Raw genomic sequence first — 15,901 nt, forward strand, 5'->3', positions numbered from 1 at the left:
ACACCCCCTCTACCTCTGTGACCGAGGAGCGGTCCCCCTGACTGGAGGTGGCCTTATGCACCATCCGCTGGGCAAAGAGCCTTTTCAAGCGCATGTAATCATCCAGGACCACCTTCAGGAGAGATCCCTGGGTGGAGGAGGAGAGAGGATGAGTTATGCAAGGGAGAGAACTGAAATGGAGGAAGGCTGGCCCCACGCTGCTGTTTCTCGCAGGAAAAAAATCCCCTTCTGCTGTAGCACCTGGCGGGAGGAAGCAATGTTGGATCTGCGGTGGGGATGCTCACCTTGATGGGTCCCTCGCGCATGATCTGCCCCAGCTTGGCAATGTTGTCGTACTCCTGGATGGCAGCTCGCAGGTAGCGGTCATCCTCAGGCTTGGCAGCTGAGGGCTCTCTGCCAAAGGTGCCCTGCAGGAGGAGAGCACGGCTTTGGTTGTCAGCATGGGAATGGGCATAGAAATGGGTGGGCAGGGCCAGGGCTGCGTCTCACATGGGTCCTGGCTGGGCTGTTCCAGAGGTCAGTGATCTCGCTCAGGTTCTCTGGAAGGTCATCTTCATGCTCTGCTTGTGCCGCCAGTTCCATGGTCCGGCAGAAGGGGTCGAGCCACACGGGGTTGGCCCTGCCTCGGGAGGGGAAGAGTGCTCAGCCCAAGGGAGAGCAAGAAGAGGGCAGCCAGAAAATGCCCCAAATACTGTGCCCAGCTGAATCCCTCCACAAAGCAGAGGATTCTCTACCGCCAGTTCATCCCTGGCTGTAACGTGGGTACTCCATTGAGAGCATCCTATGATGTATGAGGAAGCAGAGATAGAACTCACCCGTCAAAGGAGTACTTGTTGGTGTTTGGCATGTCCATGATGTCCATGAAGCCTCTATTGCCTGCAAAAGGCAGGGGTAGAGGATACCCAGCAGCTCAGCTGCTTACGAGCAGCAAAAAGCTATGGGCATGGGACAATTTCTTTATGAGGGGAATTCAATGACAAAAAAGGCACTGGTGGCAGGAAGACCACTTTGTGATGGGGCTGATGGCAGGGAGCCTGGATGAGGAGAAAGCTTCCTACCACCACACCTCCATATCTAGCACCATGCATGCCAGCCAGGCACCCTACTGAGCCATGCAGATGGAAACCCCCAGCACTGCTCACCTGTGGAGCCCGCCACAATGGCTTTCAGCTTCCTTTTGTGCCTGCGAGAGAAAAGAATACAGCAAATTAGCAGAGAAGATCAGAAAGATGTCTGGAAGGAGCAGAACGTGCAGGTTATTGGAAGTCAGGCACTACTCACACGGTGCGGTAATACCAGTTCATGAGGATGAAGAGCATGGCAGCCAGGAAGAGCAGGACAGCCAGCACGATGATCGCCATCTGGGATAGACAGATGGGTAGGGGCAAAATGAAAGTAATTATATTTATTAAAATAATATATAAATATAATTAATATATAAAATAAGAGTATTATGTACGATATACGTAATATTAGAATAATAATATTAGTATTACAGTAAAAAATAAAGTGTTACTACATGGGAGGAAGGAGCTTCACCTGCAGAGCTGAGAGGTCGTCCGGGGCACGGGCAGTGATGGCAGGCTGTACATCCAGCACATTATAGTTCCTGAAGAGGTTCCTCAGCTGCTCCTTGTTCTCATCAATCATCTGAATCACCCTGGGGACAGAAGAGTGCTTGGGCCTCTTGATCTGTAAGGCTCACCATGGGCTCTGACCAATGGCTAACGTACCGCTCCACATCCAGGATGCGGTTGGTCTCTCTGTTCACCACATGGATCAGCAGCTCTGTCTGTGCAAAGTTCACCCGGCCTTTCTTGTCCACATGGAACTGGGGAGAGACAGCAAGGTCTGCAATGCTGTAAGGGTGTCTCCTCAGGGAGCATCTCCTGAGGCATGCTCATGTGTCATTGCCCACATTCATGCAAGGACAGCCCTGTCCTCAGCTAGCAGTGCTCGAGATGTGTCCACAGCCAGATTGCTGGGCACTTGACTGGTGGTGGAGTAGCCACATTGCTTCACAGCACCCAAGGCCAGGGTTGGTCCTCCAATTCCAGACCCTGAGAACCTCTGTATCTACATGTGGGAGGTGACCTGCCCCTCAAAATAACCTGGAGAACTGATGGTTACCTGCACATCATCAGTGTTAACGATGGCACCCGTGATGTTGGAAAGCAGACTGATGAACTCCTCCTCAAACTGTCTGACCTTATCGGGGATCTCATTGATGATAATTTTGACTCTCTGGTCATCCCGCAGGATGTAGATCCCCACAATGGCTGTGTCATTGTGGCCCACCAGGTCAGAGGCCATGATGTCCACCACAAAGTAGCCAGGATTATAGGCCGTGAAGAGATCAAAGGTTCTTAGGATGCCATCAAGAGTACCTGGGAAAAGGATATCCACAAGTCCAAGGTTAGTGCAGCCACTTCAAAATGCTCACCTGAGGTCTCCATCAAGGAATATTGCAAACCAGGGCTTGGCAGGTGACATACAGAAGCTCTTGCAAGCTAGAGCCTATATTGTGAGTGAAAGAAAGAAGATGGAGGAACAGCCATGCTGCCTAGTGACTACGGCTATGGAGGACATCTTTGACCATGGAATCATCTGGCCCTGCACTCCTGCAGTATCCAGGCTACGCACCAATGCTGAAGATGTTGGCCACCTCCTCAGAATCATTGGAGTGCTGCTTGATGTAGCGGATCCCCAGGATGCTGTACAGGACTAGGCTGTTGTTGCCCACATCAGCGTCCACGGCCAAGACCTTGATCAGCTCTGATCCCACCTTGGCATCTGTGGCCACGCCTTTGGGAGGGAGATAGAACAGAGATCTGGATCTGTGCTGCATTGCTTTTCCATCCCCTCATCGCTGGGATCCCCTCCCAGACACCAGCAGTCCTTACCCGCTGTGTACTCCGACTTGGTGAACTGGGGGGACTGGTCATTGATGTCATCCAAGAAGATCCGCACCTCCTGAAGAGTCAGATCTGTGCTGAGGTCCCAGGGCTGTGCTCTGCCTGCATGCTGGCTCCGGGGTGGGGACCAGTTCCTCTGGCTGGATGCTTTGACGATGATGGAGTAGTAGGGCTCCTTCTCGCGGTCCAGGTCGCGCAGGACTTGGAGCTTCCCCTCCCGGCTCAACAGGAAGTTGCTCTCTTGGTTCCCAGCTGCATGCAGAAAGGGGAGCTGAGTCACTTGCCTTCTGGCTCACCGTGTACTTTACCATGTTAGAAATACCTTGAGCAGCCCAGGGGAGCTATGCAAACCCTTGTAGAGCATGCAGGTGGGCGTGGGGTGCTCAGACCAGAACAGATGCAGAGTGACTCTAGGGATGATAGCTTAGGACATCATCCTTGTTTGGCCATGCTGTGTCCCCATCTCACCTGCTATGAAGTAGTAGACGATGGCATTGGAGCCCTCATCTGCATCCACTGCACCAGTGACATTGCCCACCACGGTGCCAGGCTGCGAGTGCTCAGGAACGGAGAGTGCCTGGTACTGGGGACTGTCTCTCTGCCGAAGCCCAGGAGAAGGTAGGGAAGGCTTATTGTGGTGTATGAGCCTTGAGTGCTCCCCGCCTCACCCCCCTTTTTTTTTTCTTTCTTTCCCTTTTAAAGGCTAGAAGTGTCCAAACTCCATTGTGCTTCCCAGTGCAGTGACGCCCAGCAGTGCACGCTCTATCACATGCAGCCCCATCCCAGCACCCTCTTTGCCCTCCTTGATGCCTTACAGGTGGCCTGAGGAAGATAGGCTCATTGTCATCAATGTCATCGAGCGCGACCTGGAGGGGCTGCATCGTCTCATAGGTTGGCTGGCCCTGGTCAGAGGCCACAATGATCAGCTAGGGAGAGAAATAAAGTGCTGTTCTGGGCAAAGGCAAGCAGAGTGAAGGGACATTGCCAAGGCAGTGGTAGAGGGGTGGCTGGGTGGCAGAGGGAATTTAACAGGGAACTGGGTGATGGCCCACCACCACCATGTCTTCCAGGACGCAACCTTCTGGTGGCCACCTCTTGACCGTACCACATCCCTCTTGCATCCTCTGATATCATTTGATAACCATGTGATTCCTGCTAAGGTGGTGGTGGGAAATTTCCACTACAGGGGCAGATGTGACCATCCCTGGTCATGGCCTGCACCCTACCAGCCCATCCTTTGGACCAGTCCAGTGTGTTACCACCTCACTCACATTGTACACTGCTTGCTTCTCCCGGTCCAACCGCATGGCCGTCTGGATCAGCCCACTGACAGCGTCGATGCTGAAATACTCCCAGTCCTTGTTCCCTGCCCCAGTTTTCAGGAGGCTGTACAGTACTGCCCCATTGAGACCCTCATCCTTGTCAGTGGCATAGACCTCGTAGACGTTGGAGCGCAGAGGGATCTCCTGTTGGCACATGGGCAGCACCTCAGCCCCCAAACTGCAAGCCAGCCCCCAAACTGCAAGCCAGCCCCCTGCTCCATCAGCCCCTCCAAACCCCATTGTACTGGCTCATGTTGTCCAAAACACAGCCTGGGGCTTGCAACACCCATGGCACCCCCTGCACCTTGCAATGCACTGCTCATGTATCCTGGGGGTCACCATCCCAGCTGTTCCTGTATCCAATGCTGGAGCTGTGCAGCCCACACTGACAGCTTCAAAGGGGAAATGTGGAATTCTGATTTTTTACGGAATAGCTGCAACTCTGGGTACTGGTTGGAGCCAAGCCTGGCCCATGTTTATAGCATGTTCAGCATGCAGTGACTGGCTATTTCCCTATTTTGTACACTGCCAGGGTTTCTGTTCCTCAGGATGTCCCTCTGGGAAACAGCTCTGCTCAGAGGCTGGTCTAACATCCAGAGATGACCTCCTCATCCCAGGAAACCCTTCCAGTTTTAACCAAAAGCAAGTGCCAACCCAACTTCTTGCCATGTGTTAAATCAAGGTCTTCTATCATCCCTGGTGGGCATGGAGAGTGTTTTTGTTCACCAGAAAGGCTGTGTGCCATGGTGTGCCACCTCTCTCTGCCTACCTCCCACCCCTCAAGCCCCAGATGTACCTCCTTGATGTGCAGAATGGTGCCATTGGGTGGGCGGACAAAGACAGGGCGGTTGTCGTTGATGTCAATGACCTCGATGTGAAGCATGGTGGTCCCCCAGAGTGGGGGACGACCTTTGTCTGTGGCCACCACAGTCAGGTTGAATCTCTCATAGGACTGCAAGCGCCGCCGGGATGTGATAAGGCCAGAGTCCTTATTGATTTTGAAGGCCTCTGGGGACAAGGAAAACACACCTCAGCTTCAGGAAACTTGACACTAAATAAACAAGGAGTGGTATACTTCAGAAATCTGTCCACCAGATGAAGCATATCCCTTGCCAGTGGAAAATCCCTATGATGGGGTGATGGAGCAGAGCTGTCTGTCTGAGCCTAGGGTGCCACCTGGCTGCTGAATTCTCATACCTGGGCAGCATCAAGGAGGCCACCCTGCTGTGTTTCAGTGCTGCTCAGGGATTACTGGATTTCAGGCATCATCTCTATCCACCTGCAAAACCTTAACCCTTATTGGCCCCTACAGCTCCTCACCATAACCCTATATGTCCCCCATCCACAGTGAGAAGCCAGCCTCCTGTGGCACCTACCTGCTCCAGGACCCTCAATGCTATAGGTCACCACACCGTTGTCCCCCTCATCCAGGTCTGTCGCGGTCATGGTGATCACTGATGTACCTGCCGGCTCATTCTCGTAGACGCTGGTGCTGAACTGGCTCTTGCTAAACTGTGGTCTGAAGTCATTGATGTCCAGGACGGTGATCAGTACCTTCGACAAAGCCCAGCCCACTGGGTCACATGAGGATGGAGACCCTGCCATGACTGCCACCGGAGCATGGTGCCCTTTCCTGCTATTTGTCTCACTCTACTGGCCCAAACCTGTCCCCAGCAACGGAGACAAACACAGCCAGGGCGCCCATTCACTCCATGACAGTATGGAGCACTTCCAGACAGTAGCATCCACCTCCCCTGCCCCTCCTGCCCCACGCACTCCCATGGATGCTTGGTGCCCATAGTGTAAAGTCCCCTGTACTGTTAATCCCACAGCCCCATGTCCTGGGATCCTCTGCTCTTCCTTGAAGCTTATTCCTCCCTAGAGCTGGTGGTGACCTACCTGCACAGAGTTCTCCCGACGGTTACTGGAGATGTCCCCAGGGTTGTCCCTAGCCACAGCTGTCAGCGTGTAGTGGTCCTTCTTCTCCCGGTCCAGGGCTGACAGGATGTAGATGTCACCCTGCAGCACACAGAGACCTTCAGGAGTGCCTTATCTGGCAGAGCTGGTACTTGTCAAGGGACAGACAGTGAGGTGCAGGAGCAAGGCTGCCCTTGGGGCCACAGGGTGGCATCTTCTCAGCCTGCCTGCTCTTTTTCTCCCTCTGTTCTAGCTTTAACTGGCTCCTTACCGTTTCGGGATTTATCCCAAACTTGCCCTCTCCATCCCTTAGGCTGTACTGGATGAGAGCAAAGCGCCCAGAATCCGCATCCGTGGCCTTGACCCTCAGGATGACCGTACCCAACGGCACGTCCTCAAAGACAGCTTTCTGCAAGTAAAGGGAGCAGGGGGGGCTGGTTGCTGCACTGTCTGCCATTTTTGTAAGAAAAGACTGTTAATGACTAGCTAATCCACCAAGGCAATACTCAGGTGAATGCACCGCTTCCCAGCTCTGCACAGATTTGGACCCAGCTCACCTGGTAGGACGGCTGGCTGAAGATGGGGTTGTTGTCATTGACGTCCACTATCTGGAGGTACACAGGGATCTCGGCGGATCTGCGGGGAGAGCCGTTGTCGGAAGCTCGGACAGTGAAGTTCAGCCACTGCACCTCCTCGTAGTCCACTGTCCTGTTGGCCACGACCTTCCCTAGAGGATAGCAGACCCTGAAATGAGAAACCTGCCCCCAGGTCCCCTCCTGACAGCCTTTTCTGCACATAGAATATGGCTCAGTAGTGATGATGGAATAAAGGAATCTCTTCTGCTATAAGTCAGGAGAGAGATTAATTAAAGAAACCTTTCTATAGGCTAGCTACCATAGTAAGCCAGAAATCAGACAGCGCTTCTATGGAGCTCCCTATCTACTTGGTTAGATTTGGTCCTCAGTTGCCAAATCCTGGCCAAATTTCTCATAGAATTACTACAGCTTGTTCCTTTTAGGATTGGGCTGTGTCAAGAGGCTTCAGACACTCCACCTCTTCCCTGCTTTTCTCACAGGGGTTGTGGGATGCACACCTTCCCAGACTACCAACCTGCCGACTGATCTTCGAGGCAGGCATAGCCTTCTGGGGACAGGTCCAGCAGCTCATAGGTGATCTGCCCATTGGCTCCTTTGTCTGGATCCACTGCTGAGATGGAGATGAGTGTGGTGCCTTGTGTGGCTCCCTCCAGGATCCGCTCGGTGAAATAGGTGACCCCGAATGGACGAAAGCGTGGCGTGTTGTCATTGACATCCAAGACGTTAACTGTCAGTTTGGCTGGGGACAAAATGGGGGAGAGAAGAGAGAGAAAAGGAGAAGTGAGAAAGAGAAGGGAAAGAAGGATGGAATGGTCCTAAAGAACATGAAACTCCAGGAAAGCCAACTAAACTGAAGTGGATCATCAAGAGAAATGGCTATCTTCAGCTGCGACCCTAGCTGGCTGTGGGACATACTTCAGCCCTAAGCTGGTCTGTGTGGCTGGCTGTGGGATGGTGGCCAAGGGCCATGAGGTCATACTAGTGCCTAGGAAAGGCAACACGTGGCCCTGTGCTGCCTAGTTACCCCCATGGCAAGGGATCATGCTTACCATTGGGCACGCTGACTGAGCGGTCAATGACTTCACTGGCATTGTCATGGACGGAGATGGTGACCTCGTAGGTGGCCACAAGTTCCCGGTTGAGGGGGGTTTTGATCTTCACAGCTCCTGGAAACCCCAAGAGGTTTGGGTTAGAGGCTGTACCTGCACTTTGTTGAGGACCCTAGGCAGACTGATGGGCACCAGCCAACTGTTACTCCCTCCTGTGTGTTCACACGTTTACCTCTCCATGGCTGAGCAGGGAAGGCACTTGATAACTATGTGAGGAGATGACTTCACTCTCTGTACTGTTCATCACGTGCCATCCTGCCTGCTCCACTCGGCCCAGATAGCTGGGTCTCCCTCTTCTCTACCAAAGATTTAGCTTGTGCAGACAAAAGGGATTTGGGAGCAACTTCTGCTGCATCACTGCATGACTGTCGTTCACCTTCATGCAACATCAAGGCACTTTTAATAGTCTTTCCCCACCTCCTTTCCTCCAAGTGATTTTTTCTTTCCCATATCAGCTCCATGCTTCCAAAACACTCCTGGGGGAAGGCTCCTGGCCCTCCTGCCCTTGAGGCTGGTACCACTTACTCCATTCCCCCCATCCCAGCCCCCTTCTGTGAGGGTGCCCGCATCCAGTCTGCAAAGGCTGAGCAGCCACCGCCTGCCTGCCTGGCCACCTGCAATGATAATGGGTGAGATGGAAGGATGGCATGGAGGGAGAAACAGGTGTGGACACAGAGACAAACCTGGTGAGCCAAGAGCTGGAAAAAGGAAAGAAAAGGGTTAGATAAGCTGGAATAGCAGAGCAGGGAGGCAGGAGTTGAGCATCATCGCCCCATGCCTTGAACACCTACCTCCAGGCACAGAAGAAGAAGCAGAAGAGAGAAGAGGGATCCATGCTGCCCGCACCACCCTTCCCGCTCTCCTACCTGTCCTAAAATCCACCGTGAATGCTTCCTGCTGGTCAGGCACCAGTGCATCTGTGTCATCACGGGCCACAATCTCCAGCAGGTAGTACTCCAGGCGTGGATGGAGGTCCCGGTCAATGGCGGTCACCTCGGCCACCACGGTTCCAGGGATGGCTGATTCAGGCACGCTGACTGTCTGGATGGGGTTGATGAATTCAGGCCGGCAGTCATTGACATCATCAATGAGGATGCTGATGGTGGCAGTGCCTGAGAGAGCTGGTGTGCCCTGGTCCACGGCCACTACTGTCAGCCGATAGGCATCCCGCTCCTCCCGGTCAATGCTGAGGTTGGCCACACGGATCACCCCTGTGGTGGCATCAATCAGGAACCTGTCCTGGCCTCCGCCCTCGATCCTGTAATCCAGTTGCTTGTTGAGGCCACTGTCTGCATCTGTGGCTGTCACCTGGAGGACGGAAAAGCCTGGAAAGGGGGAATGCAGCCCACTAAGCTAAGGGATGGAGGGCAGCAGCAATCAGTCCCATTCCCAAGGAAAATGCCACCAAGCAATGTTGGCAGCCCTAGCTCCCAAACTGCCTCTTCAATCCCAACTCAGTCAACTCTATAGTCAGTTGATGGCTTCACACAGTCCTTTGGATCACCCTTATGTCCCTGCTCTCCACCCTCACCTGGGGGGCTGTTTTCCCTCAGCTGAGCTGTGATGGACACTGGCTGGAAGACAGGGCGGTTGTCATTGTCATCCAGGATGGTCACTGTGAGGCTAGCGGTGCTGTTCAGCCCCCCAGTGTCAACGGCCACCAGTGTGAAGTCCAGCAGTGGGTCCAGCAAAGCTTCACGGTCTATCACACTACCAGGCTTCACTGAAACAACACCTGGAGGAGCAGAAAAGTCTGGTGACAGACCCCACTTCTGCCTGGTGGCCCTGGGCTGGGGACAGTGGTCTGCCACATCACCTCACCTGTCCTATTGTTGATAATGAAGAGGTCCAGGGATGTTGCCAAGAGCTGGTAGGTCACCATAGCATTACTGCCCTGGTCACCGTCCAAAGCTAGGATGGGTCCATTGAGAATGGTGACTGGAGTTCCTGGATGGGACAACAAAGGTTAGAAAGGGTGGCAGGCCCCACAGAGTCCCCCACCCCCTTCCCACCCTGGTGATGCATGACAGACAGCAATGAATGAATGGAGGAGGTGACAGAGCGAGGCCTTGTGGGGCGTGAGGGGGTGGCTGCTGCAGCCCTGCAGACCGGCATGTGGGGCCCAGACATGGCAGCGGGATATCCTGCTGAAAGCAAACAGACAGACACATCCATCAGATCAGCTGTGGAACGGGGGCTCCTGGGGGACGTCCAAACCCTTTGCCTGGGAGCAGCTAGGAGCTAGGTGGAAGATGCGTCTTGGAGCAGGGAGTGATTTAAAAGGCAGAAAAGAAGAAAAACATAAAAATAAGAGGGACATTCTTAGCACTTGGGCTGAAAACTGTCCATCTGGACAGGCTGGACTGTTTCATCTTCATCCCATGAAGCAAGACAGCTCTAGGTGCTGGTGATGGAGAGATGGCACCCTGTCCCCTACAACACCCACTGGCTGCCCACAGGGCTGAATTTGGACAGTGTTGCTCTCTGCTGTTGATCAGTTCCTAAACAGGGCTGATTCACTGCAAACTTGCATCTTGCCTGTGCCAGAAAGGGTTTCCACTTGCTGCATAGACAAAAGCTGTGGTCTCCTGCAGGCTGACCTCCCCTCACACTCAGCATCCCCTTCCCACTGACCTTTGGCCTCACCCTGCGTGGTGGCACCATTGGAGCACAGCCCGTGGTGCCTCCTCCATGGTGGCCAGGAGGAACTTCCCCTTGCCCGGCCCCCCAAGGAGTGAGGACAGACCTACCCGGGGGTGAGTTCTCCATCACCTCGGCCTGGTAGGAGCTCTGGGTGAAGAGGGGGTGGTTGTCGTTTTCATCCGCTATGGAAATGACCAGCAGGTCAAAATCCTAAAGGTTTGTAAAGGAAAATGGGGACAAGAGGGTGATGACCGCACGGTCCTTTCAACAAGATCTCCACCCACTTCTCCTACAGAATCGTGTTCCCCAGAATTGGAGCCCTGTGCAACCATGTTCCCCAGATTACCATCCCAGAGCCGGGAATCCCTTCTTAGCCCACACTCTCAAAGCATGGTGTTTGGGACATCCAGACAGATATCACTGTGGTTGTTCAGCTCCCCAGCCCAAATCTGGCCCTACATTCATGATGTCTACTGCTATTGCATGGAGTCAACACAAAATATCAGATTTGCTCTAAAACCTACTGGCCTCGCTCTCTGTTGGTGGGGTAATGCAGCCCCCCCTCTTTGTGCCCCCAAGATGCTTTCAAAGGATGAGAACACTGTTGGAAATGCTCCCCGTTTCCTGGTCATGGCAGGAGCCCCTTCTCCCATGCCCTGCCTCCTACACAGCTGGAGGTCTGGCAGTGTCTGTAATTACCCGCCTGGCATTGCGGATGTTCTCAGGGTTGTCCTTCACCGTGATGGTCAGCCTGTACTCTGCCACCCGCTCCCTGTCCAAGGGGCGGTTTACGTAGATGATGCCGGTCTACCAAGAAAAAAGGAGGAAATAGGTACAAGGGGTATGAGGTGGGCTTCACCTGCTGGACAAGGCATCCTATGGAATGCATAGACCAGAGCAGTCCTGCCTGGTGCCATGAAGTTCTTGGGGACCCACCAGCCAGTAGAGCCCCATGTATCTACACAGCCCCACTTCGGTGTCCAGTGCACCCGTGACCCATAGATCTTCACCTTCCTTAGCTCTGGAGAGCCCTACACCCTTCCCAGGGTGCAAGACAGCCCATGGGGGCAAAGGAGGGAGCTGTGCCCACCCTACAACCCCTGGTGCCCAACCCCTCAATGGGGCGTACGGTGCTGTTGATGTAGAAGGCACTCTCTTTGTTGCCAGCAGTTATGTCGAAGGTAAGGAGGGCATTCGGGCCCTGGTCTGCGTCCTGGGCGAGGATGCGTGTGACGAAGCTGGAGACCGGGGCGTGCTCACTGAGGGTGATGTTCATTGGCAGGTTGAGGAGCACAGGGTCGTTGTCATTGACGTCCAGCACACGCACACCCACAAGCATCTGCAGGGGCAGAGAAGAGGTACAGGCTCTGATAGGGAGCACTTATGTCTATTCCTCCCATCTCCTTCCAGCAGGAAGGAGTTGGGGACACAAGATGGTGGCTTGCTGGTCACTGTGGGTCCCTGTGGACTCACCGTGGAGCTGAGTGGGGGCACACCCCGGTCCCGGGCGGAGATAGTGAGGTTGTAGAAGGGGATGTTCTCACGGTCCAGCTCAGCATCCTTCCGCACCCGCAGCTCCCCCTCCACTGGGGAGATCACAAACTCCCCTGCCAGAGACGGCAGGGCCATGGCTTGCACTGTGCCACCCAAGGGAACAGGGGACACGCACCCTGGTTCTGAGGTTGGCTCTGGGCACAGGGAGGGGTGTGCTTTGTGGGCTTGGGGACAGTCCCATTGCCAGGGGAACAGGGTAGCAGGGTTTATCCCAGGACCCAACGTCCACGCCAGGAGAGGAGGAGCTGGGTAGGGGGACTGAATGGCAGAAGAAAGGTGCTCACAGTCCTTTCTGAAGATGCCAAAAGCCCTCCAAGCACCTGTTTGTGACTGGGCAGGGGGTCTGCATGGCATGGATGGGCCCAAAGCCAAGGAGCCGCTTCTCAGTTGTCCTGGAGATGTTTTGCAGCCAGGGTCAGCTGGTAGATGGGACTGGGCTCTGCCTTCCAGAAAGCCTTGGCTGCCATCACCAGCCACTTTGGGGGTAGTGAGGGGGGTGGTGACAGCTGTAGCTACATCCCCTCAGCTGCCACACAGCCAGAGACACTCGCAGCTGCTCTGCCATCTGCTCTGGGGCTGCAGCTTTGCCATGAGTTACAGGGACATTCAGACCGCAACGCATCCTGCAATGCTGCTCTATGCTTACATTTCTCTGTTTCTCTTTCTGTGCTATTTATTTTGTTGCATTTGTCGTTCAGCAGATTCCTCCCTCCATCCCCTCTCCCCCAAGTTGGGCTTGCACAAGACCAGGCCCCCATCCTTGGCCATTAACAGGTTAAATTTCCTGTTGCTCAAAACAGGATTTCCTGGTGTCAAAAGGCAGAATTTGCAGAAGCAGCCAGCTGGGAGGATGGCTTTTCTGAAAGGCTTCCGCCTGCACTTCGCAACTCCTCCACCCACCCCCCTCCCTGCCTGGTGACAAGGCTCTGCTTCAAAAAACCACAAAATAAAGCAAAAAAGGAAGGCGAGCCCATCCTTTCCATAAGCGTGGGCTGCATCCCTGTAGAGCAGGGCAAGAGGGATGGGGCCGTACCACTGCCTCTAGCACAAAATTTAGGAGCTAGCACCCCACGTCCCTGCTCACCCAGAGGGTCCCCAGCGATGATGCTGTACTCCACCTGCCCACCGGGCCCCGAGTCCCCATCGTGGGCCAGGAAGGTCCAGATGCGGGGGCCAGGCTGTCCCTCTGTCACATCGAAGGGGCCTTCGTAGGGCCGTGGGAAGGTGGGACAGTTGTCATTTATGTCATTGAGATTCACCAGCACCTGCAGGAGAGGGAAGAGGGTGAGAGGGCTGGGAGAGGGAACTGACCCTGTGCCCACTGGTGGATGGGGCTACCGGTGGAAAACTCCACATTCACACCCTGACAATTCCAAGCTGGATTGAAAACATGAGAGAAACATGCTTGTCCACAAAAGAAATGAGTTCACAGAGAGCTGTTCTCTGCAGGCAGCTGCTCTCTGGTGCGCTGAAAGGCTTTCTCACTCCTTTTCCTCCTGGACAGTCAAGGGCTTCACCTCTCATGATGAGCAAATAAGAAAAAATTTGCAGATTGCATGCTTATTCAAACACAAAACAACACCAACGCAGTTGGCTTACCATCCCTTTCCATGACACATTTAGCTGGCTGGACATCAGTGAGCCTACAGTCTCAAAAAAGCATCAACAGCTTTGGGACATAGTAGAGCATGGCTGAGCTTGGGTCTTTCAGGCATTTGGCCTTTTAACTGAGTCACCATCCACAAAACTTGTTTATATATCTGTATTTCATTATATCACAGAGAGAGTTAAGCCCTTCTGGGCACTTGCATGGCAGAGAATGCCTGTCTGAGGAGAGAGTCTCTGGTGGCTGGTGAAAGGCTGAGCTTATGGAGCACTAGAAGAGGCTCCTCCTTCTAGCTGGCCATATGGGTTTTATGGATGGCTATGAAGAAGATGCTAAACAGGAGATGCTTTTTGATCTCCTGGATTGAGGGTCATAAGGTTTGTCAGATGTACATTTGGTACTGGCTAAATCTAATCCTTGAGGACTATATGAGTGCCTGCTCCATTTCCTAGCAGCAGAGAAAACAAATACTGGCATGCCTTATCAGGGAGATGGATTTCCCATCACTTGTGATCCAAAATAATCACTAAATCTTCTTCTAAAAGCTCTGCTTTCAAAAATGTACTGGCAGAGCTATGTGGGCGGCATGCGGAGGATGTTTCCTCTCCTGTCTAGCCCTGGTCCTTGTTGCTGATAGAGCTTCCAAATTCATGTCTCACTGTGGTCAAGGGAAAGCTCTGCCTTTGCCTGCAGCACTCGAAGAGCTGCTGCCTCCCCTGTCCTTTCCTGCAGGCTCCAAAATCACTTAGGACATGGACAACACCATACAAAAATCAAAATCACATTTTGATTTCATCCACAGAAGTAATCAGTGTGTTCAATTTGTGCAAAACATGTGCTTTGGAACTGCTAGCCTACCCTCCCTTCCCCGAGCAGAGCCTGACTGATCTTGGAGCAGAACACAAAGTTTAGGACATTGCAAGAGAAAGGAATGAAATGCTCTCAGTAACCTCCCTACATGGAATGAAACAGGAATTTGGAAAGCAGATGAATAATGGTGGCTGAGCCCAACCTTGAGCACTCTGTTTTGCAACCCCAAGATGAAACAGCAACTGGGCCAACTGGGAAGAGTGTCTGGTGAGCACTAGGAAGGAGATGTGAAACCACTCGTGAGAGGATATAATGCTACAGTGGGGTGGAAAGCACCACGATAATAGCAGGATGGCAAAGTCTTTGGCTACAGCAAAGGAGAACAAGCCCAAATGCGGCAGACACAGAAATGAAGGAAAAGAGCTGCTTAACTTTGGAAGGCCTCAGGTAGGCAGGGATCTCCAGCAAGAGATGCCCTCACTTCCACTGCCACCCCTTAAATGAGGTCTGGGAAGGGGTGGATCGTGACTCCACCCCTTCTGATCACTCAGGTGCACTGCTGGATTGGCCCTGCCTTCCCCAGGTGCTCAATCACTGTTTCAGGCCATGATTTAGCATTTATGCTATGGAGGAGAACTCCTGGACCCCAAAGACACTACAGTGTCGGAATCCTACCGTGGTGGTTGATGTCAGCCGGCGCGAGGCGATGGGGCACTGGTCAGTGGCAGTGACCACCAAGGTGTAGCGCCCGTGGCTGATCTCGTAGTCCAGCTCCTTCAGGGTGCGGATCTGTCCCTGCAAGGCAAGGGGACAGCGGCTGGGAGTGAAGATCACAGGAGGAGGGTATGGCTGAGCTGCGGACAGCATCCTAGATAGCATCCTGACTGACCGTGGTGCTGTTGATGTGGAAAGTGCCCAAGATGTTGCCTTCAGTGATAGCGTATGTCACCGTGCCATTGGGCCCTTCGTCCCAGTCCAGGGCCTGCACGGTGACGAGTGTGGCATTGAGAGTGGCAGGGCCCTCATCCAACGTCACCTCGTACAGCTGCTGCTGGAACACTGGAGCATTGTCATTCTCGTCCAGGATGGTGACAAACACTGTGGTGGTGGCCTGTGGTACATGGGGACAGCATGTTAAGGCCCGTGGTGAGCAAAGCTTGACCTGCCTGGGTCATTGAACAATGTGCGGTTAGCCCTGCCGAGAGCTGCAAGCAGGATGCATGAAGCATTGCCCTAAACCAAAGTGACGTGGGGCTGCAGGAACACCTCCAGCACAAGGCAACATTTAGTAGTGGTTAGGAGTTAGGTACAGAGTTAAAGCATGCATATATTAAATCCCAACCTTGTTTCAAGCACAACACATCTCAGTAACATCTCAGTTTCTCCTGCTTTTTCCCATTGCTGCTAACTCCAAGCAGAAGCCCGTGGC

At 53.6% G+C, this 15,901-nt stretch overlaps 1 protein-coding gene across 2 annotated transcripts in view; it reads right to left on the bottom strand.

Moving 5' to 3' along the window:
- The window catches only part of CDH23 (cadherin related 23), a 128,953-nt gene that overhangs the window by 2,037 nt on the left and 111,015 nt on the right, over positions 1-15,901 (bottom strand). Inside the window, exons 38-68 of one of the 2 annotated variants that reach the window (XM_042862897.1) lie at positions 15,362-15,583; positions 15,148-15,267; positions 13,141-13,321; positions 11,976-12,109; positions 11,632-11,841; positions 11,202-11,309; positions 10,610-10,712; positions 9,681-9,806; positions 9,391-9,594; positions 8,726-9,184; positions 7,800-7,916; positions 7,265-7,489; positions 6,712-6,881; positions 6,426-6,563; positions 6,137-6,256; positions 5,614-5,791; positions 5,034-5,245; positions 4,187-4,381; positions 3,731-3,841; positions 3,384-3,513; positions 2,904-3,167; positions 2,644-2,805; positions 2,131-2,387; positions 1,734-1,831; positions 1,540-1,660; positions 1,282-1,361; positions 1,143-1,183; positions 816-876; positions 490-619; positions 285-407; positions 14-127 (exon numbers count right to left, since the gene is read on the bottom strand). In XM_042862897.1, coding sequence (XP_042718831.1) covers positions 14-127; positions 285-407; positions 490-619; positions 816-876; positions 1,143-1,183; positions 1,282-1,361; positions 1,540-1,660; positions 1,734-1,831; positions 2,131-2,387; positions 2,644-2,805; positions 2,904-3,167; positions 3,384-3,513; positions 3,731-3,841; positions 4,187-4,381; positions 5,034-5,245; positions 5,614-5,791; positions 6,137-6,256; positions 6,426-6,563; positions 6,712-6,881; positions 7,265-7,489; positions 7,800-7,916; positions 8,726-9,184; positions 9,391-9,594; positions 9,681-9,806; positions 10,610-10,712; positions 11,202-11,309; positions 11,632-11,841; positions 11,976-12,109; positions 13,141-13,321; positions 15,148-15,267; positions 15,362-15,583 — 4,914 coding nt within the window. Of the gene's footprint in view, positions 1-13; positions 128-284; positions 408-489; positions 620-815; positions 877-1,142; positions 1,184-1,281; positions 1,362-1,539; positions 1,661-1,733; positions 1,832-2,130; positions 2,388-2,643; positions 2,806-2,903; positions 3,168-3,383; positions 3,514-3,730; positions 3,842-4,186; positions 4,382-5,033; positions 5,246-5,613; positions 5,792-6,136; positions 6,257-6,425; positions 6,564-6,711; positions 6,882-7,264; positions 7,490-7,799; positions 7,917-8,725; positions 9,185-9,390; positions 9,595-9,680; positions 9,807-10,609; positions 10,713-11,201; positions 11,310-11,631; positions 11,842-11,975; positions 12,624-13,140; positions 13,322-15,147; positions 15,268-15,361; positions 15,584-15,901 lie in introns of those variants that run through there. The other variant, XM_042862896.1, reaches the window with a different exon arrangement.

The sequence above is a fragment of the Lagopus leucura genome, unplaced genomic scaffold, assembly GCF_019238085.1.
Source record: "Lagopus leucura isolate 7727_CA_CO unplaced genomic scaffold, USGS_WTPT01 Super-Scaffold_739, whole genome shotgun sequence".
Classification (NCBI taxonomy): domain Eukaryota; kingdom Metazoa; phylum Chordata; class Aves; order Galliformes; family Phasianidae; genus Lagopus; species Lagopus leucura.